Source organism: Caenorhabditis briggsae (assembly GCF_000004555.2).
Source record: "Caenorhabditis briggsae complete genome, chrX, whole genome shotgun sequence".
NCBI classification, from domain to species: Eukaryota; Metazoa; Nematoda; class Chromadorea; order Rhabditida; family Rhabditidae; genus Caenorhabditis; species Caenorhabditis briggsae.
In genome coordinates this window covers 11,804,632-11,826,490 of record NC_013491.2, presented here as the reverse complement: position 1 = coordinate 11,826,490, position 21,859 = coordinate 11,804,632, and the positions used below count along the sequence as shown (strand labels likewise).

At 38.5% G+C, this 21,859-nt stretch overlaps 6 protein-coding genes across 6 annotated transcripts in view; 1 reads left to right on the top strand and 5 right to left on the bottom strand.

Annotated features, from left to right (window-relative positions):
• Positions 1 to 837: 837 nt before the first annotated feature.
• CBG27760 lies at positions 838 to 2,231 on the bottom strand (the record flags this gene model as incomplete). Its single annotated transcript, XM_045239830.1, has 5 exons — positions 838 to 1,029; positions 1,077 to 1,132; positions 1,177 to 1,315; positions 1,362 to 1,436; positions 2,070 to 2,231. The coding sequence occupies 5 exons, from the start codon at positions 2,229 to 2,231 to the stop codon at positions 838 to 840; spliced, it is 624 nt and encodes a 207-aa protein (XP_045098384.1).
• Positions 2,232 to 3,046: 815 nt separating this feature from the next.
• On the bottom strand, positions 3,047 to 4,537 carry CBG27759 (the record flags this gene model as incomplete). The annotated part of the gene is made up of 8 exons (XM_045239829.1): positions 3,047 to 3,247; positions 3,293 to 3,361; positions 3,410 to 3,541; positions 3,587 to 3,663; positions 3,716 to 3,815; positions 3,860 to 3,949; positions 4,084 to 4,306; positions 4,350 to 4,537. 8 exons carry the CDS (start codon positions 4,535 to 4,537, stop codon positions 3,047 to 3,049), a joined length of 1,080 nt encoding a protein of 359 aa, XP_045098383.1.
• A 1,643-nt stretch (positions 4,538 to 6,180) lies between these two features.
• Positions 6,181 to 8,353, bottom strand: CBG05046 (the record flags this gene model as incomplete). The annotated part of the gene is made up of 6 exons (XM_002644825.1): positions 6,181 to 6,393; positions 6,440 to 6,495; positions 6,542 to 6,654; positions 7,984 to 8,079; positions 8,147 to 8,256; positions 8,315 to 8,353. 6 exons carry the CDS (start codon positions 8,351 to 8,353, stop codon positions 6,181 to 6,183), a joined length of 627 nt encoding a protein of 208 aa, XP_002644871.1.
• Positions 8,354 to 11,988: 3,635 nt separating this feature from the next.
• Positions 11,989 to 12,726, top strand: CBG05045 (the record flags this gene model as incomplete). The annotated part of the gene is made up of 4 exons (XM_002644824.1): positions 11,989 to 12,058; positions 12,109 to 12,351; positions 12,399 to 12,454; positions 12,499 to 12,726. 4 exons carry the CDS (start codon positions 11,989 to 11,991, stop codon positions 12,724 to 12,726), a joined length of 597 nt encoding a protein of 198 aa, XP_002644870.1.
• A 631-nt stretch (positions 12,727 to 13,357) lies between these two features.
• Positions 13,358 to 14,712, bottom strand: CBG27758 (the record flags this gene model as incomplete). The annotated part of the gene is made up of 6 exons (XM_045239828.1): positions 13,358 to 13,671; positions 13,718 to 13,850; positions 13,903 to 14,022; positions 14,071 to 14,182; positions 14,231 to 14,580; positions 14,632 to 14,712. The coding sequence occupies 6 exons, from the start codon at positions 14,710 to 14,712 to the stop codon at positions 13,358 to 13,360; spliced, it is 1,110 nt and encodes a 369-aa protein (XP_045098382.1).
• A 1,507-nt stretch (positions 14,713 to 16,219) lies between these two features.
• The window catches only part of CBG05043, a gene marked incomplete at both ends in the record, with an annotated part of 5,903 nt that continues 263 nt past the window's right edge, over positions 16,220 to 21,859 (bottom strand). Inside the window, 11 exons of the mRNA XM_002644823.1 lie at positions 16,220 to 16,387; positions 16,437 to 16,492; positions 16,536 to 16,625; positions 16,730 to 17,168; positions 17,214 to 17,480; positions 17,525 to 18,298; positions 18,347 to 18,913; positions 18,960 to 19,147; positions 19,240 to 19,384; positions 19,431 to 19,499; positions 21,645 to 21,780. Coding sequence (XP_002644869.1) covers positions 16,220 to 16,387; positions 16,437 to 16,492; positions 16,536 to 16,625; positions 16,730 to 17,168; positions 17,214 to 17,480; positions 17,525 to 18,298; positions 18,347 to 18,913; positions 18,960 to 19,147; positions 19,240 to 19,384; positions 19,431 to 19,499; positions 21,645 to 21,780 — 2,899 coding nt within the window. The remainder of the gene's footprint in view (positions 16,388 to 16,436; positions 16,493 to 16,535; positions 16,626 to 16,729; positions 17,169 to 17,213; positions 17,481 to 17,524; positions 18,299 to 18,346; positions 18,914 to 18,959; positions 19,148 to 19,239; positions 19,385 to 19,430; positions 19,500 to 21,644; positions 21,781 to 21,859) is intronic.

Here is a 21,859-nt window from a genome sequence, read left to right as displayed (position 1 = left end):
TACGCACTCCTTAGATTTATTACTTTGGTTGTGCGTCCCCATGCTCGTATTCCTTTTTGTGGAATACATCAAATTTCATCTGACTCGAGCTTACTCAGGCAAATAGCTTTTTCGGGGAGCACTCGAGTGAGAACTTTTAATGAGAAAGGGACGAGATTTCGCAGGAGGCATCGTCCACATAGAACAGGAGGAGTTAGAAATCACAAATGGAAAAATATTGAAACATTTATTTGGAAGAAAAAGGGACCAGGAAGAAATCAAACGGAATTCGAAAAAATGACATTTTGTTTAAATTAATGTCTCTTCTGATGAAAGCTCACCCAAATCGTCAAATTTAAACTCAATTATCTCTATTCCTGTAGGATATATGAAAACTTTGTCAATACATAAATTATTTATCACAGTTTCAGCAACACTTCATCAGTTGATACATTTTCGATATCTTTCACAGTTTTCGAGATAATTTAGCTCAAAGTTGAAAGTTTGGAGAAAATTCTATTAGAGTAAATACGATAATCCGAACGTGTTTTGGGAGGTTTCCGGGCTTTTTTCGAAAAAAGTTAAGTTTTCAGCTACATGTGGGAACGGGATTATCAGAGCAAGTGGAAATGAGCAAAAAATGGGGAATTTCAAAGTCCAAAACGTTGAATTTCGAACATCCTTCTAAACTTGGTTTGCTTCAGTTTTTTGAAACCGTGGAATTTTTTCATACGATTGGCAGCTCACAGGTTTTTTAGTGAAGAATTGTACACCGAAAAAAATTAGAACTAATTATTGGTAATGAACAATAATGATTATAAAGAGGAGATTGTACAAGACAGTTTCGTGATTTTCTTCCTAATCCATTGACAGTAACAATCGTGTGGAAAACGGAAACAATTTTCGTTCCAGAACTTCAATCTCGTCCTCTTTATGACTTCGGACCACGAAAGTAAGAACGATTGCTCTTGATCTATCGACTCGATTTTTGAGCTCTTGAAGTTTGTGCCGAAAATGAACATGCATTCGGTTCTCGTTGTTCTCGCATCTCTGAAATTCTTTTTTCAACATTTATCTTCAATTTTTTGAAAACTAACCTCTTTATGATATGCTATGCGTTTTCCAATTTCAAAGTGAGCTAGTTGGATGACATCTGAAAAAGTTTACTAAAAGATTCGAGAAAATCCTCTATGCTACCATCATCTGATAGTTTCTTCATTTTCTTATTATGAATCATGAATTTGGCATCTCGGTTGTAATACGACCATGGATTCAGGGACGACACGTGACTGGCGAAGGGATCGTCTAGTTTTCCTACACCTTTCCCGTTCTTTTTCTGAATAAGAAAACAAATAAAGTCTGATACTTTTCTGAAAACTCACCATCTCATACAATTTGGCTGCTTTAAATTTGGCACCGGTACCGGATGTGGGTTTTCTATTCGTCACAATTTTTACCTGAAAATTATGATTTTGATGACTGATATGCTGGTGCAAAAAACCGGAGCACCGGAGCTGTGGACGAAAAATGCCTGTGCCCGTGGCCGAACAAACACCGTAACTTGTCGGTAATTATATTTTCATGATTTATTTTCTCGTTTTTTCACTGTTTTAGTCGGCTTTTGTTTATTTTCCTCCAGAAAAGTCCCAAGATAGATCATTTTGACAATCGACTGAAAACGAGCGGAAATTGAAAAAATAAATCCCGAAAATGAATGTATTTTTAATTACGATAGTTTGTGGTGTGCGGTTCTTCGGCCACGGCCATTCGTATTTCTTGTCCAAAACTTTACCAGCATAACTCTTGATGTCAAAGTTTCAGTGTTGACCACTTTGAACTATCATTATGATTCCGGAAACAATTTTAGATACCGGTTTGTGACTTCATTGTTATCGTAAAGTTCCACTCTCCACAGTCTACAAAACGTCTGCCGATGGCTACAGACGTATTTTCGTGGTCAACACATTGTGACTGATAAGATAACGAGTTGGTTTCTAGGAGGAAATATCAAAGCTCTAAATGCCTAAATCACCACTTAAACTTGTGATTAGTCCTAATCTATAAGAGAACCGTACACTGGAAAAAGAAACCTGGGTTTTTAACTGTTCCAATTCTTGACAAACATCTTCCATTGTAAATACTAATCCTTCATCACTAGCTACTTCCTCCGTTGCTCTCTTATCATTCGCGTGATTTATGGCATTCAGAGCGGTTGTTAAGGACAAACCAAAGGAAGTCCCAGAAAATGACATTATAGTGCCTGAAAACGTATTTGTTTTGGTACAAAATAGTGAAGAAAACTGGTGAATCACGAAAAAAGGGAACTGCAGAAAAAAGAAACCAATCGCGAAAGAAGAAATAAACACTCTAAAGATGGCAGAGAAAAGAGTACCACATTTCTATTGATTCTTCCGTTTTATGGTGGAGTCTAATTATGGGGTGGAAGATTTGAATTTTGGAGTATATTGAAATATGACAAATCCATATTTAGGAACATCGGGTTACATTTTTGATTGATGGACAAAAAACAAGCCTGGGAGAACATAGAAACCAATTAGCATATTCTTCTTGTGAAACGAACAAAAGACAACATTTGATGAACTGGAGGCAAGAGTACATGTTTGGTAAAAAGAACAGATACACTATTTTGTGTTCTCTTCTCCATTCGAATTGTAATGTGACCTGTGTATGTATTTTTCTTTTTTCTCTTTCTTCATCTGGTACACAACACAGAAGGAAGGAATGCGCAAAAAAGTATACGTCCCATTTTGAGAAAGAGATTATTATCATTAGTCTTAACTGTCGTTTGGTTGTAACTATGAAGACAAACCATGAAGAAGGATAGTTAGTTTTCAAAGTTTTCAAATGACTGAAAGTCGTAAAAGAACACAGAAGAAGGACACGGAGAGAAGACAACCACCAACTGCGGAATTTTCTCAGACTTCGAGTTTTGAAAGTAAGTTTATATTTTTCCTACTATTTCTTCAAACATAATCTTTTTTCAGATATACAAATATGAAGGGTACCAGAAAAAGCAAGAAAAAACAATTTAGATGCCACAAAATGTTCACTCCCGAGTAACTGGAACAACGAGAACTTCCGATTGTTCAGCATATGGAAATGTTCTTCCATTAGACATTCTCATCTGACTGTAGAGCTCCATGAACTCTCTAGATGTGCAACATTCGTGAAGGATTGGTTCTGACAGAATCTCAAATGCATCACACCTCTCATCCGGATCGTAGTGTTTCAAATCGGACATAAAGCTCTGGAAAATCATTTTTAAAAGATTTTAATACTTATCGCTCTATACCTTAAAGTTATATGATAGCAACAATCTATTGAGATCCGGATAGAAATGTTGAGATAACAAATTACGGTACTGAAATTTCAACATTAATGAATGATTCAAAATTTTTAGAAATCTAACCGATTGTAAATTAAAAATTAGTCCTAGTTTGAATGGATTCCCTCCGGTCAATAAAAATAAAGCAAATATTCCAAGACTCCACATATCAGCCTTGTTATCATAACTTTTCATATCCATTACTTCCGGGGCAATCTGAATGAAACGTATATGACAGAAATCACACGAAACTCAACTTACGAATCCCGGCGTCCCTTTGATAAGACCTTTTCTTGGACGTGTTGTATTTTTGAAATTGTCAGCCATGCCGAAGTCAGCTGAAAACGTTTTTAGCATGAGTCTGAATAGAAAGAGCCAAAAATAACATACAAAGCTTGATCACTCCTTTGTGTGTGACTAGAACATTCCGCACACTGAGGTCACCATGAACAATGTCTTTTTCGTGGATGTAGGATAGTCCGTATATTACCTTTAAAATTGGACGTGAGCATGAAGATAAAAAAATTAAACAACCTCCTTGAGCACGTATCCAATATGACGCTCTTCTTTCTTTTTGTTAGCAAACAGTGATAAATCTCCAAGAGCTGCATATTCAAGGCACATCTGAAAGTGATACATCTTTAGAGCGGTGTTCTTGATTTCTGGACTTGTAATTTGTTTTTATTTTGTAATCCGGAAACCTTCTACAGTGTTCTTGTGTTTCAAACTAATACCAAATTTTCAATTATTACACTCACTTGTACTCTATATCCTTCCTTAAAAGGCTGACAATATGTGACACCGGCAAAAAGAACATTTTGATGGTCCCGACATATCCGATGCATTTCCACTTCCCTGACAACATTAACCAACTCGCTCAAAGGAAATTTCAGAATTTTAACAACAAATTCAGAGTGTAAAATTTTGGTTTGTTGAGCATCCGGACGATCAGAATGGACCAAATGAATTTCTCCAAATGCGCTTAAATTGAAAAGTAGAATATTTTCAAAAGTGAAAGTTTTACCCAGTTCCTAAGTGGTGCACAGAAGTCCAGTACCTTGGCATATCGGTCATTTCGAGGAGGTCCGCACGAAGAAACCCTTCATTAAGTGGTGTTGGTGGTGGTGGATACTGTTCCTCCATAGCAGAAGGGAATTTCACAAGAATTCTAGGAATAGGTTCCGAAGTTGATTCATCCGATAGCCCCTCCATTAAATTAGTGTCGGATCTTCTCTTCCTTCTCAGTGGGGAACTACAAATGGGCTTTTTTCAAGAGAATACATTGAATAATAGTCTACAAACCTCATGAAAATCGTATAGATGGCTACAAAAACGGAGCGAGAAGAGCTGAAAACGTGCGTCTTCAATATTTTGAGAAAAAAGACAAAAAGGGCAAGCAAAAAATGGTTTCTTTGGACATAAAAGAACGGGAAAAAATTATTCATATAAAAGCGAAAAAATCATATGCTTTTATGTGCTTCCGTATTTTCAGTGTGCCAATATAAAGAAAAATGGTTACAAGAAAGGACACCTACTAACAGATGGGCAGAAAGAAAATGAGACCTCCAGGATGAAAAGGAAGGTGCACACAAATGAACGAAATTGTATATTATAATATGTTTAAATCGAAGCGTTGCTTGCTTCCGAAACCCCTCTCAGCCGGACTACCTGAACCTTTGCACCTCGTGTTTCTAATCTTCAAAATCTCCGAATTCGAAAATTCATGTGTTTTGGTTTGGCAGACGGACAAAGATAGAGAAGACAGAAGGTGGATCTGGTTGGACACATAGAAAAATATTCTTTGAATTTCGTCATGCTATTAAATGATTTAGTTCGGGGAAAAAACACGCGGGGAGAGAGAAAGAAAAACGTATTTATGGACATGAACAGAAAGATGAAGCGAAAATCGGAAAAGGCGAGAGAGGAACGAAAAGAACGCATTTGTGGTTCGCTCTCCTGGAATATAAAAAAAGAGGTGTGTTGACGCCCCGCACGGAAACTTAGGCGGGTCGCGATGAACTAAGGTTTTTTTGTTGATTACACAGTGTAGACAAACGACTGAAAGTATCAAACCAAAACATTAATGATAATGGGTACACCCTAAGGTCTCTTTTGATATTCTTGGAAACACGCAGAACTTTCTCTGACACTTGATAAGTTGCAAAGGGAAGTAGTTCGAAAAATCAACGACCAAACTTGGTAGACACCTGGACTCGAAGACTACTTTTGGCAGAAAAAAAGTAGTCTAGGATAAAAATAGAAAAGAGAAAGAAAAAACTACTGGAAAATTGTCGCGAAACGACCAAGGACGCGCCCGGTTTGGGGATGAAATTCTTCTCCTAAATTATGTTTCTTGTTGCTCCTTTTTCGTGCTGGGTGAATAAGAAAAGGTGAATAAATTTGGTATGTCTCGTACAACGGTGTTTTTGTGGTCTTTATCTTTTCAGGTGTTATCTCTCTATTTTTGGGTCGTTTTAGCGGTCCCTTTCAAAACATAAATGATGTTTCCCTAATTGGGTTTGCCTGGTAACTTGATAAATGAAAATAGATTTTTTATTCTGGACACAAAGTTCGACATTCTTTCAATCAACCATAGACCACAGGAAATTGGAATTTTGAATTGAAAAGGGGAGGAGAAAGTGGAGGAATCACAAAGTATTGGGCAAAAAATGTATACTGATATAGGAAATTGATACAAAATAAGTGCTGATGACGTCAAACTTTGAAAATCATACACCAAGGAATAAACGTTTGGAAAAGTTTTGGGTGCATGTGTACGAGAATATTTATATTTTTGTGAGGAGGAGCGTTGTCGAAAAGTAAAAGGGATCACTGGAATCAAGTCAGGTGGAGATTTATAACTCGAACATATCTGCTTCGAATTTCGGAGCACGATCTCCATCGTACTCGGTTATCACACGGAGCGCTGCCAAGAGACGCTCGTACTCTGGCATATTGTGGTAGTAAGCAAGAAGTACAATCCATCTTTTTGGGAGAGGATAGCTCTGGAGATTCCTGACAAACAACATCTCGTTCAGGAAATGGATATGGTCCGCTTTTGTATTTATCTAGAAAAGATTGAATATGAATATGGCTAATTTATTTTTATTCCACCTCGTTGAGCTCTTCGAGCCAGCACTTCAAGGAATCGCGCATACGTTCAATAATATCTGGAAAAAGAAAGTAGATGAGAGAAAATCTTCTAATCAAACGTACGTCTGTATTCAGAACTATCTTTGGCACGAATGGAGTAGGAGACAAAGCGTTTTGAGGTTTCGAGATACTGTAGGTACTCAAGAGCTTTCTCGGTGTTTTCTTTCTTGTCGACTCTGAGAATAAATACTTTGTGAATCAGCCAAGGAGATAATAAATATATTCACAACAATTAATCCTGTATACTAAAAAAAGAGGTGAACAGAAGGAGGAATGTTTCCAGGAATCTTCTGAAAAAACTGAAGAGAAAAGTGGAAAGATAGAAGAGTGGAGTTTCAGAAAATTTGAAAAAAATAATTGTCCTAATTTTCTGTAAGTAAAAAAAATTTTCAACCATAAAATATCAAATTTCGATGAGAATCAAGTTCTGAAAATTCTCTAATAGAAGCCTACCCAATACATCCACTTTGAGCTCAATTATCTCAATCATTTTGGAAGGTATCGGAAAGTGATCAACTGATGAAATGTCGATCATAATATCACTAGCATTTAATTAGTTTCACAATTTTTGAAATCTTTCATGGCAACCGAGATGAGCGCTCGAATAGAAACTTACCATATACGTGCACTTTGAGCTCAATTATCTCGATAGCCATGAAAGATTTCAAACATTGATAAACAAATAAATTGTAGTTATATCATGATAAACATTTTATCAGTTTACCATTTTCCAATATCTTCCAAAATAATCGAGATAATTGGACTCGAAGTGCACGTATAGGGTGGGTTTCTTTTAGTGCCTTTACGGTAGTTTTGAATTTCGCGAACCTATGAACCCACGTAATGCAAACTACGAAAAAAATGGTTATTCTTTGGGAAATTCCAATTTTGTCTTTGAATTTTCTGAAACTCAAAAATCCTCTAAACCTTAGGAATTTCATAAAAACTCAGTTTATGAGGTTTTTCTTCAGTTCTTTTTTCTATGCCGGTACTTTCACACTTTCTAGTTTCTCTTCATTTTCTAAACTTTGTGTTGCAAACGTGACAAATCACACCTGCCTGCAAAAAAAACCAGTCCCTTTTCTTGAATTAAGTTTTGCACAAATTATTGCAAAATTATTCCCGATTCGACATTTTAGTGAAACAGAATATCACATTTCCGGTGAATAGCTCTTGTGTGTGTGCTTTTTTTTAAAAAAAGTGAATTCAAGTATCTGAATGTCATTCGGATGCACGTAGGGGTTTTAAGCAAGGCTACATTCTTGTTAGCTTTTTCTTTTTGTGGAATTTGTGCTCGAAAAATTGAACTAATCAGGAGATGTGAATAAGTCTAATAGCAATCTGATGAGAAGAAAATTGACGTGAGAAACCAAACTTTCTGTTTCTCTTTTAAACTTTCAAACAACTTCTTGAGATCATCGACCAAAAAAGGTAGAATCATTTTAATTCATGTTTACACGAGTTGAAAAGTATTTGATTAGAAGTAAACAACGTGAGAAACTTACTGTGGATGTTGGAAGTAGGCAGGATTTGTAAATTTCATTCTTGTATTCATACTGTCGACAAGATCTGATCGCATCGTGGCTGTTGGATAGTTTCTTCTAAACACACAAAATTAGATTGAAATGTGTCTCTTGTTTTTCTCGTGACCAAACTCTACACACATACCTCATGTAGATTTTAAGAAGTTCCTGTCTGTAGAAACCCTTGTATGGCTTCTCCTCATACTCCACAACACCATAGCGTTTGGTGACTGGTTCATCGAAAATGGCTGCCAGCTTAAAAAACGAGATGAATGTGTTGATTGAGAAGAGCAAAGTTCTTCTAATACCTCACCTCTGGGTCATGGCTGAAGAATCGAGATGAGGCTAGCATCCCTGTGTTTGTGGTATTTTTTTTTTGGCCGATTTGCTCTCCCCTGAAGCACATAAAAGTGAGAAACAGAAAAAAAGCCCCCGCAATTGAGGAGAACGGACCTAAAAACTGAAATGAAGAGAAAAAGAAGGAATAAATTGGATACGAGGCGTTGGAGGATAGAGAAAAGAATGAAATTGGTCCGAGCAACGAGTTGAGAGGGAAAACGCCAATTTAGAGGAAATTGGAGAATGAACTCTATATATTACCGGCAATCCACCGGGTCGCAAAAAATAGTCTGACCTATTAGATTACTTTCCAAAGATTGAGAGTAACAGGTAACTTTCGGATGGGTTGATCCAATAGATAAGATCTAGTAGCCGTCCTTTTAATCAGTCATTGATGAGGTATATTGGGAACAGAGAATAGGGAGAACACAGTGCCATTTGCAAAAAGTGGCGTTTGGAAAAAAGGGATAAGAATGATATAACAAAAGCCATTACTCAGAAACGGCCAGTCATCCTCTGAAAAAAAATCGGAAATATCAGCGAAAGTTGAGCCATCTCGAGGATTTGGATTTGATAAAGACAGATCAAGGGGATAAGAATGAAATACGAGCGCTTCACTCCAAAACTAAATACTTTCCGCCCTCTTTATTTGAATAAGACCTAGGTGTGGGAGCTCGAGGTGTCTCTCTTGGCACACACTGATACGGAAACATGCATACATGCAAACTATGATCTCCACCAATGGGCTGGAAAAGTGGATTGAGAGGGGGAGGTGAGAAGTGCGGGTGCGGGAAAAAAACGATAGCAGAAAAAAGAGCAAAAAAGAAGCCACACCTCTCCCACTCGGAAATATTCGTGGGTGAGAATAGCATAAGTGTCGACTTTTTGACATTCATCTGCTAGTTTAAAAATTGTGCAGAAAAAATTGGGATAGAGAAAAGAATTATTAAAAATTGCAAATTGGATAATTCACAAATCTCAATTCATGGAAACCTTCAAATTTTGGGGGGGGGGGGGGGGGAATTGAAAAATAAGGAAATGTTTAAAAGCTTATCTTAATGTTTTCTGCAAGACGAGATTTGAACATTTTAAGGTGAAACAGATTTTGTGAAGCGGAATGCTTTTTCAAAGAAAAGCAAAAAGGGATGGAGAGATGCAAAAAACGAGCTTTTCAAACTAGAAGCTGAAATGCACAAGACATAATTTAGGCTCTCAAGAGTCGTTAACACAATTCGTACTTGATGAAGAAAGGGCACTACGACCCGAATCTCATTTCGTTGGCTCAATGGACGTCCCTCTCTTTATATTGGTTGTCCTTCATACACAGAACATTTCAAATTCTATCTTCCTTGTTCTTTTTCTTACCAGCCATTTTTCGGAGAAAAAAAAGATGATATAAGACGAGGTGGATCCACTTGAGGAAGAGTGATAAATATAATAAAAATGGAACTGGGAAAAATGACTGAAAATGAAAATGATGATCTTATTCTATTGTTTTTAAGAAAGAAAAACCTAGACAATGTTAATCTCCAAGATAGCTAGATCTTTGATTTGAAAACTTCTGAAAAAATTTTATGGAGAACCTGTCAAACCTTATGCCGCTCAACAAAATGAAAATGGTTCATGACAGGTCTGGTCCTTCGTCGGAGTAGAGTTTTCTAGAATTTATGAGTTTATCAAATCTGAGAATAGCAAGTGTAGAAAATTGGATTGAGAAAGTGTCTGAAATATGAAATTCAATTAGATTCTCAGTATAACACAACAAACTTCATGTTTTAAGACGTTCTGGAAGTGTGAAATCTTGGTCTTCGTTTTCGAAATCTTCGTCTTCGAAATTGCTGTTTCTGCCCTAAAAACGCGGTTTTTGGTACTGAAGACGATTACAACAAATGTCTATCTGATTGTAAAGTTTTCAGAATTGTCTAGATATGCAATTCTTAACGCAACCTGAAATTTTCATTAAAATCAATGTTTTCAAGGTGTCGAATTATGCTTGTGGATTTTCAGATTGGTCGTCAACTTAAATATAAACATTTGCAAATTCCTAGTTCCAAATTTCTCTTTTTTAGGAATTTTTTTCAGATTTTGGTGTTCAGACCTCCTGTAATTTTTTATCCAAATTTCCCTTCCTTTCAGTTTTCTCTTTCTCAAATCGAATTTCAGATTAGCTTTCACAGAATTCTCCAAAGAACCACACTTGTTTGCTTGCGGATTAGCAACTACACTATTCTGAAAAAATCTTAGAATTGTCATTCCAAAACTTCAATATATGTCTGAAAACAATGTTTTAGATTCCTGGAAGATTTTTGTAATCCGATTCAATAAATTTAGTTAAAAACATTGTATTTCAGAATCCAGTATTCACTGATTAAAATGTTGAGACGTGTCTTATGTCTTTGATTCTGAGCTATCGCTTTCTCTCCGATACTGCAGTTTACAGAATTCAACCAGTGCAACACCTGCGTGTGCGCCTTTAAGTTTTTTATAGTACAACTAATCTTATGACCGAACTCATTTCGTCATTCGATTTTTCCACACACTCAACCCAAACCTATCCTAACTTTTTGTCTTGTTTTTTTACATTTTCAAACCCCTGCCATATCTAGGCCACCTTGGCGTTTTCAAACGGCCGCCAAAGTAAGAAGCATATGAAGAGAAAGAAGAGAAAGAAGTAAATGTGTGTGTCTTAGGCCGGTGTACCCTTTCATGGCGACGCCACTCTCTTCTCTCATTGCGCGGCGGCATCACGTTCGGGGTCAAAAAGGTGCACTTTTGTGGAGGACAACTGATTGCACTTGAATAACCTTTCCAACTGATCAAATTTGAAATTTCTTTCCGGCTCTTAAGCCTTTTGTGAAGAGAAACCTTCCAACTCAGTTCCTGTGATCGGAACTCCAGTTGTGGTTGATACTCTTTCTTATTCAAAATGTTGAAGTTCAAAATTTCAAAGTTCAGGATTTCCGGTGCGGTCTGTGAAAAATGAGGAGCTTGGTATATCAGTATCAAACTAGAACACTTGCAAACTGATCAAACTGAATCAAGCCTTATCAAATTCAACATGAACTTATCACACTTCCCTTCTCTCACGTTCATTTTTTCAAATGCCAACCGAATATTTTGTTCCATTTATCCCTAAAATCTTAACCCCCCCCCTCACTTCCCCAGCCATTTGAAAATCGATTCGATTTTCGATCTTAGATATTTGAGATTCGTTTGCAACATGCATCCACTAATTCGTTTTTTGAGAAACCCTTCTCTGACGTTTCTTGGCATGGAGAGGGGGGTGCAAACAATTGTGAAAAAACGGATTATCTTCTTTTCTTAGCTATCATCCTTGTCAATCATTTGATAGTGCCGCATACATATCCGACCCGAAAAAAGAGAATACATTCGGTTTTTTCCACACTTGTTTATCGTTTAGATTGTTTTCGATGATATATTCTCCCAAGATCTAACTTATTCCCCCTTCGTCTCCGCCCCTTTTTCTGCCGTACTCCATCTTCAAACCGAGTAATGAGGGGGCAACCGGTTTGATTCAGTTTCTTACTTTTCTCGTAAACATGAATTTTGATCATTTTTCTTCTCTTTTTTTCACACGCGAGAAACTTGTGTTACTAGGTTTTTCTCACACCTTCGTTGTTTACAGAGATGCAGCGAGTTGCCCAGAATCTCGAAGCTATGAATCTCAACGCTGAACCAACCGTTGAATTCCAAATGAGTGAGTTATATTGATGCTGTGAAGGAGTTCCAGTAAACTTTATATTTCAGAAAACTCACTGCTCATGGAACTCATCGACGCTCCAACTGTGGACCCAGATATCCTGAAGCGCATCAACCAGTACTTGGAGAGAGACGATGCAAACGGCACCCGTAGAGGAAAGTTCCTGGAGACTTGGCTAGCCTTTTATGCTTCTGAGAAGATTCCGGCGTTCGCTCGATTGGCTCAAAAAGCCTATGACATGGTAGCCCACTACGATTATCTGAACTTTGAAGACTTTCTCAACATGAGAAGTGAGAATTTCAAAGTTGTAATAACAATAAACGAAGTGTTGTTTCAGAAACCGATGTGGAGTCTCGCACGGATTTTCATTCTACCATCAAAAACCTCCGCAAGGTAAAAATACTATCCTAATATGAATGCACTATTCTCTTTTTCAGGAGTTCCTGGCAAGTGATGGCCTTCATAAAACTGTCCTCGAGAAGTTCCTCTCGCTGCTGATCGCTGAAACTTTCATGCCAATCAACTTGCTAGTCATTTACAATTACGCGTGTACTCTTCCCATCGACTCACTTAGGTGCTGGATTCTGGAGCAGGTCTACCTGCTCGAACTGGTTGGATACGACGAGGACATTGACAAGGCAATTGCGCAACATCTTCGCATCTAGAATCTTGCATTATCACCTCTCTCTCTCTCTCTCTCTCTCTCTCTCTCTCTCCCGTGTACTCTTTTTCATGCACTTTACCCCAACAATTCACCATTTTAATTCCCGTAAACATTAATTATGATTAACTATCTCCCCCGATAATCACATTTAAGAACAAAAAACATAAGATCAGAACTTGTTCTTCTTTCAGCATACATCATTTTTATTTGGCTCGGTGAATAAATAAATTATAGTAAACAAAATGCAGGTACTTTTGAAGTGAAACTTAGATCTTGAAATTTTCAGGTGAGAAATACCAGGATGACAATTCAACAAAAATTAAAGGCTAAAGATTGACCAAAAGAGTGGAAGTGTTGGGAAGAAACGAGATCACTGAAAGAGGATTACTGGGGAAAAGAAAACAACAAGAAGAGCAGGTGACTTAAGCTACAGAAAATGCTAGTGAATGAGGAAGTAGAGTAAAGAAGCCTAGGGAACAAGGAAACTCTAACAACAAACTTCAGATCTAGAGTCCGTGTTTAAAAACCATATCAGAGTTTCAGCACCTAAAATGACTCCTGAATGGGAACCGAAACAAACATACAGTGTATGAACTTGATATAAGTTAGAATCATTGGCAAGAACACATGGATCAACAACTCTTCGGAACATCAGCGCGAATTTGATCCAAATTCTTCAATTCCGAGTCGAAGGACAACTTGAAGCCAGCGCGTATAATCTCCTTAGCCTTCGGATAGATAATTTCTTCCACTTCTTCCCATGTAATATTGGTGGTCTTATCTCTGATGAATAGGATCAGGCAGATGACGTAGTCGTCCATGTGGCTGAATTTTCTCTCCCATGCAATGCGAATGTAGTTGTATTTCAGCTCCTTGGTTGTGTGGAATAACGAACTAACTTCGATCATACGTTTGTAGAGATAGTTTGAAGCGAGGCGCTCACGAACTGAACAATACTCACTCGGTTACTTTTTCTTATCACGCAAACTTACTAAGCGGATCGATTGCCATTGTCTTCGCAACAAACGCTTTGAATGCCTCATTTCGCTTGGTGAGAAAATCTAATCCGAGAAATGCTTTTCCGAGAGACGGACCGTCCACGTGACAATGTTTGTCGCTAGCAATCTGTAAGGATTTGACATTATCAGTCACATAACATTTTATATGTCAAACTCACAACTGAGCCCTCATTCGGAAGAAAGGATGCAATGAGAAAGTCCTCCTCACGCTTGTTCAACTCAAATCCATTCATAACATCTTCATCGCTGTGTGTCCAGCTCATTTGATTCCCGCGGAACTAAAAAAGTAGATTTTATGAATCTGACTACACAGAAAAAAGACTAACCGCCTTATAACAAGATGCTCTTTCCAGAAACCAAGTTCTAGCAGCTTTTCTCTTCAGCTTGACAATATAAGACATCAACTCATACTGTTTGGAAGATGGCCCACCGGTTCCCCTAAAACGAACAATGATTTTACCCTAAAATATAGCTGATAGAGCTTACCACTCAAACATGGTTCTCTCCAAATTGAAGTTCGGAATGTACGTATCCAACGGCGAGAGTGCTCTGGCGGCTCTTTTGTCAATATGCATCTCTTTCATCAATTTAACCACCTCCGAATCTGATTCCGATGATGTTGAAGCATCATCAGTAGAGTTCCAGCCTTCGTTAACATCCGCTGCCATCTCTATGCAAATCTTCTTCTCAGTGGCTTCTCTGGCACTCTTCAAATTGTCCAAGATTCCTCTAACGGTTGGTTCCTTTAACAGTTCAGCCATCTTGATACGTCTCAACTTCTGCTCAAACAGGCCTTCAAAATCTGGAACAACCTCTAGTGGGACCAGAGTCTCTTCCTGAAAGATGGAACATGATTATTGATGATTTTAATAATAGAACAAACTCACAAAAGTGCTCATTATGTCGTCGAAGATTCTCGAGCACTGGTTGGGATAATACAGGCAGCACTCGGTAGACACATCGGCCATTTTTTCTGCAGAAATTTGAACATTAGATGCATTTCAAAAAAAAAGTCATACGAATTATTAGCAATTGAAATGTTACGAGAGGTTGATAGGTAAAGAGAAAGGAGAGAGGTCGTCACTCACCACTATCACCTCCCAACCAAGAGTGAATCCGTTCGGAATACACTAGACAGGGGAGGGGAGAAAAAGTGGCTGGTGCAATCAATCAATATGCAGAACAATAGAGGAAGAAGAAAAGTAGACCCAGAGTGTTATGTAAATTGAAGAATGCATGGGAGAGGTTGACTCGACCGCACCTTTGAAGATTTTTTGGTTATGGTTTGTGTGCTCAAACCAGTAAGAGCAAAAAAGATTTGATGGAAATATAATTTGAAAAATTGTGAAGAGCTGAGAAGACTTCAAAGGATCATCCGACTACTAAATATTTGCCAGAAAACGAAAAAAACCTGATTTCCGGTCGGGATCGAAAAGTGAATAATGGGGAACTCAGGGCTGAAAAAATCTCAACACATAAACGATTTAATGAGGTTTTCAGCTTTAATCATAGTTTTTCTACTCTCTTATCCTCTAAAATCTCTTAGTTTGACAGAAGCCTCAAATAACACAAAACGCTTCAGGGCAGATGGGTCAGCTCTTTTCAAATAAATTCACTACCCCTTAAAATGAGAATAGAGCACTATTCTATTGAATGGGAAACAAGCGATTGAATGAAAAGTCGGGTTTCATGTAATGAATTTTTGGCCTCCTTTTTATAGAGAAATTCTATGGTGAGATCTACAAGGATGATAATATCTCCCCTATTTGCCCTTGCCAAGACATGACGTCTTTTCTACTAATCTACACCAAAGGATGAACTCCCAGACGTTTTTTCGAAGACAAAGAAAAGAGAAAGGCTAGCCACAAAAGCAATGGTGTGGAAAAAAAGGACGAAAGAAAAAAAACGAAAAAAGGTGAAGCGCCGATGACATATTCGTCAATGCCGTTTTTTTTGGACTTATTTCTCTTTTTTTCTATCCTGTGCAACTCTCACAAAAAGCAGCGGCAATAAATTCAAATACTGCGGCGAGTGGAGAGGTTACAGCAATGAATAATTGCATTTTTCATCCGATACACGCTTCTCATCTATATAACATCTCTTTTTTTCTCCTAATTAAATGAAATACTTCATTTGATTTTTTTTGGAGACTCTCTTTCAATAGAGAGGAAAAAATAAGTGGACAGAGAAAAGTTTTCACGGAACACATGAAGAGGGAATGAAGAGAGGAGGAAACAAAGAAAGCACGGAGACAAAACACCAAAAAATGGGAAGAAATGGGACGATGTCATGAGAGAACATTTTTGTTGTGCTACAATGAAAAAAATTAAATAAATAAATATGAATCGGGTAAGGCAGATTTGTTCTCAATATGAGAGGTCAGGGTGGGGAAAATTGACAAATAATAACAATTATAGAGATTTCTTATCAGTGGTACAAGTAACAGAAATGCGAATTTCGTAGCTAAAAACTGAATCAAGCGCGTGGAGGGAAGAGCACACGCTCGATGTCATCAAATCCGACGTTGGAGGTCGGGTTGTTGATAAATAACATAACCATCAATGCGTACGAAGTGTTGTCAGTCACACGTGTCCAGCATTTGGCGATTCGATGAGCTTCGCGATCGGCCAACTTTTTGAAGCGCTGTAAATCAATAATTTTGAATTTGTAACTTGAATCCTGCTGCACAAACTTCATAATGGTAGACTATTCTAGTGTCGATGTACTTCTTGATAAGCGAGCTGATCACTAAAAAAGGAAAATTTCGAATTATTCGGAGTATCTTGCTCACCATTTCCACCGTATTTGGAGTTGGAGTATTTGACGCAGAAATCTCGGAATTCCTGGTTTCCAAGAAACAGAGACGATGTTCGACGGGCAACTGAAAAAAATAGTTGATTTCACAATGTTAAATTGTTGATGTTGTTATAGCAATCCGACGAAACCAGTAGTTCTGCCAAAAAATCAGCTAGCAAATCAACTCACACTCTGTATGGAACTTAAAACCATCTGGATTGGACTCAATGAGTAACTGCAAGTCGCTAGAGTCTGGCTGCGTATCGAATTCCTCTTGAGTTGGTCCAGCGTAGCATCCAGGCTCGACGTTTTCAATCAACTTTGCAAAGTTCTCTCGAACCAAATTTGCATCCAACTCTGGCATAATCTGTTTTATTGTTGTTGTGACGTGGCGAGAGTTTTTCGTGCAATTGTAGTCCAAATCGTCAACGTATCCGTCTGGCTGAGTCGCGTTCTTCACAGCCATCTGCGAATCAAGCAGCTTGATGGTCTCGGCGACTTCTTCGGTGCTCACTTCTCCAAACTTTGGAATGCTACCCGGTTTCTTCTCATCAATAACATAAGCCAACCATTTTCCGTTGTCCAGAATTTCCTTGGACAAGTTTCCGGCGACGTAGAAGTTTTGGAGCTGAAAATATATTGTTTCTTTTGTCAATGTGATAGGACTACCTACCTTCTTCTTTTTTGGTTTATCAACTTGTTTTTTCTCATCAGTCTTCTGATCAACGTTATCTTCTTTCTCACCAGTGATATCAATCTCTTGAATGTTGCGATCTTGATCAAGTTGTACAATTTTGTACTCGCCAGGCAACAACTCGATCGAGTGATCTCCGTTGTCGTTGACCACATACGTACCTTGTGAGACCTTCTTGTTAACTCGCCTCTTCTGGCTTTTGCTTAATTTTTGCACTTGGAAATCAGCAGAAGTTTCAACAATCTCCTGAAAATTCAAACATAAGTTTCTGTGGGGAAGCTGTAGTATACCTTTTCATCTCTTTCTGCCAAATTCTGAGTAGACTTTTTAGGCTTGCTGACATCAGGGTCCTCTGGAACAACATCAAATTCTTCTACTGGAGTTTTTCCAGCTTTCTGGGCCGCCTTGTCCTTATTCACTATAGCTTCCGTTGATTCTATGATCTTTTTGGCCTTTTTAGCCTTCTTCGTCTTGGATGGTTCTGGAGCATTCGTTTCTGTTGCTTCTGGAGTCGCTTCTTTTCTTTCTGTTGTTTCTGGAGTTTTTGTTTCTGTCACGGTAAATTTAGCAAAGGTAACTGCTTCTGTAGCTGTCTTCACTTTCGATCCTTTTGTTGACTCCTCTAACTTTCCTACCAACTTCTCCAGTTCTTTCTTCTCCTTCCTCATCTTATCTTTCAGTCGCCGTCTTTCCTTACCAGTGGGCACTGTATTTTCGGGCTCGGCAACTTCCGACTCGACGTTTTCTTTCAATGAACCATCCTGAGCTACGTCATCGGATGATTCCTCCTTCACGACGTCCGCCAACGCGGCTTTCTCGGCTTCACGAAGTTTCTGGCGGTATCTTCTAGCGTCACGGCCCACAAGCTGCTTCACAGGAGCCTCCTTCTCAACATTATCAACTTCCGACTCAGCTGCCTTGACTTCCGAAATATCGGAGATCATTCCAGAATCTGGTGTTCCAGCAGATCTGCTGTGTTCAGTGATTGCTGGGCTGATGTCAGTGCAAACGGTCATTGGAGTGTCTATCTTCTGCTCTGCGCATGCTACAGTAATATGTTTCTCCTGAAAATGAACATTTTGTTGATTTGAAACCGTGACCACAAAACTAACCAAGATCCGCGACTCAACAATGGCGTTTGTGGCTTCTGGAGCTTGCTTGGGTTGTTTTGATACTATGACTTGAGTAATTATTGGTTTGACTATCTTTGGAGGTGGCTTGGATGGTGTGAAAACTTCACATACACGCTTCGGTTGAGATTGATGTTGCTCTTGCTGAGGCTTTGGTTGTGTCGGCTTTCCAGAAACATGAGCTACATTCCAGACGCACTGCTCAGCGACTGCATTTCCGTGGTGCGTGACTTTCTCCACCTTCTTTGGCGGCAGTGAAGCTGACTTTAGCACTACTGGCTGCTTGTTTTTCTCCTCAACTTTATCAGTTTTGGTTTCATTAGTCTTGACTTTGTTGATTTTGGCATCCTTCTCCTTGATTCTCTTCTCCCAAACATTGTTCTCCTTGACTGCAGTGACTTCCTTAACTTTTTCTTCGGTAGTTTCAACAGTATTCTGGGCAGTTTCCACGACTTTATTGGCCTTTGTTTCCTCCGTCTTGGTATCATCTTCCTCCGTTTTTTCTTTTGTACTTTCAACGTTTTCCATTTTGTTCAGCTGTTCGGTTGTCTAAAATTTACAAATCAATTTTCAGATACTGTAATGGCAAAAGTACCTGCTGCTTAAGATCACCAATTTCAAGAAGAACCTCTGGAGAAGCAGATGGTAGCTGCTTGAACACGGTCTCCCATTTGGCAAGGAACTCCTCGAGTTGCTTCTTCATTTCCGAGATTTCACGAGCATCCTGAGCATTCTTACAGGCACAATCAGCATGGCTGAATACCATGATGCGTTGGTCCTCGGCTGAAAAATTCAATTAGTACTAAACATCTCAAGTTTCCATGTCCAGTTTTGGCATCTAATTCCAACCTAAAGCTATGTGAAAAACGACTCACTCGGTGCGAAAGGATTAATTCTTCTGAGCAAAAACATCTCCTCGAATTTCTTAACGCAGAATGCAGGTGTGTTGATCATCTGCTCGAATCGTTGCGTATCTTCCACGCTCATCGTGCGATGCATGAAAATCCATCCTGCTCTTATCTGAAAATTTTTAAAATACTAAATAATCAGGAAAAATGTGACTCACAAGATCTAACTCTCCAATTCGTCCAGTGATAAATGGCCCCGTTGAGATAACCATGAGATCGACGATTACCTGGAATATGCTATGTTTGAGAGTTTGCTTGAGGTAGGAATAGTTTGTTTAGGCAGAGGTGGTGTAAACAAAACAGGAGAAGATCCGGAAAATATAAACAAAAACAGAGTCAGCGGAATATCAAAATGCAGAAAAAAATGTAGGTGTGCCTTGACTGCCATCATCTTCTAGGGACCGCCCGTGGACAGTCCGCGACCAGATAAACCGTAAAAGAGGAAGAAGAAACAGAGACACAACGAGCGATGGTCCGTTGGCTCTCTTCCAGAGGAGACACAGGTCAACGAGGGCAAGGAAGAGCGAGAGAGAAAAAAGAGGGGAGAGTGTGGAGGGACAATGAGACTGTTGATATGCACAGTGCAATTGTCTAGAATGATCGATCGAAGGACAGAGAAGGGACATAGGAGGACGAGTGTGTATAAGTGAGCATTGGTAGGACGAAGGGATGGAAAAGAAAGGGGGAGAGGGAAGAAGGAGATTTACGATGATAGATGATGGAGATAAAAATACATCAGATCATCATTTGAGATTTGAAAGACTGGAAGATCAAGGAGTACTCTTTTTTGAGCAGTTAAAAACGTACAAAGAAAGAAAATCATATAAGCAAAGAAGAAGCGAAAGCACGAGGGGAGTGTTAGCTGTCAGAAGGTGTACGTATAAATATAATGACATTTAGTCAAGCTCTGCTAAGAAATCGGGAGAAGAATTGCCCCTGGATACATGCTCTCGAGACTCACGAGATGTTTCCCACACAAATCGAAAAAGAAAATTTCTTCCAAAATCTCATGACGTCCGTATTATCACGTCTAGTGTGTTGTTGCAAGACAGAGAGAACGTATTAGATGAGATCGTGGAATTAGCGAGATGAGAGGGAAGCAAGGACGTCGTGTAGAACATACACACACTGAGATCCAACCGAACGTCAGTCTCAAAGGTTTTTTGCGGTGTGTTGGTGTTTACAAGATTGGAATCTGAATGGTTTTGTTTTCAACACATACAAAGATTGGAACAAGTGAAACAACACCTGATGATGATTGACAAGATGAAACTAACACAAAGAAAAAAGAAATAAAAGTAGGGGAAATATATGAATGACCGAATCACAGTGTGAAGAAAGAGATAGAGTTGGAGAGGTGAGAGAAAAAATTTTGGTGATGAGTTTTTTTTTTGTGTTGAGAGTTAGGAGGGCAGGCAAAAGAGATGACCCTCTGCAGTGTCAACGGTGTCAAAGGTCATTGGAGAAGTGTTGACCGCAGACATTAGCTGCTATCTTTTTTCTGGTGCATTTTGTATTCTCTTCTCCGAAAGAAGGCAAGGAATCTAATTGAAAATGAAGCCGTGAGAGAATGAATCTTTGAAATTAAACAGAGGGTCAGGTTTGCAGTTATTTAAGTCTCATATAGATAGTAGTCGGGTGCGAATAAAACCAAAAAAAATCAAACAGAAGGTGCGGAAGAATACGGAGAGATGAGAAATGAGAAGGAGAATAACGTGTAAGGGTCAGATCGCATTGGAAGGAGAAGAAGAAGTGGAAGAAGAAGAAATAGAGGAAGAATTCGTTTTCTCTAAAACCAAGCAACATTTCCGCTGTTTTTGCACTCTACCGGGAGGCTGTGCAAAGACCTGAAAATGTGTTTAGAAAAGTAGAAGGAGCAAAGGAGAAAGGAGAGGAAAGGAAGAAGGAGGAGGACAAAACGGATATAAGATGCAATGAAGATCAAAGAACTCTCGAAAAAAGGAAGATTATGCAAAAATTGGATGGGTCCATGTAAGGCAGATGTATGGGTGAAAGACTTATTCATAAGCAGGCAAAATCATAAGAGATGCAATATTTCAGGAAGAGACGAAAGATATACACATTCAAGGCTTAGATAAACAAAAACACTATGTTGGATAAAAAAAGAAAATGACTAGAAAAATGAAAAAAAAACATTAAAGGGGGACTCCGACCAAAAATTTTTATTGCATTAAAATGTGTTAAAAGTTATCTATCTTCGGAATATTATTGCGAAAAAATTCAAAAAAAAAATCCGAAAATCCCAAAAAACGCCGTTGAAAAGGAAGAAAATTCAAAAAAAGGGGGCAAAAAAGAACCAATCCGAGACCATGGGAAACAAATATAGAGAACGTGTCAGCCTCTTGATGCACTTTCTTGGAGTTTTTGTTTTCTCCCAGCAGCATGTTTGATGAGAATGCATCAATCAAATCATCAGCAGTGAATGCGTAGGAGGCTGCTACAATTCCACCGATTAGAAATCCTTTGAACGAATCTCTCCAGGATTTTCTGAATTTGAAAAAAATTGAACAAAACTGCAAAAATTGTGTAGAATCTACCCATAGGTTGCATAATTGGAAGAAGCTTT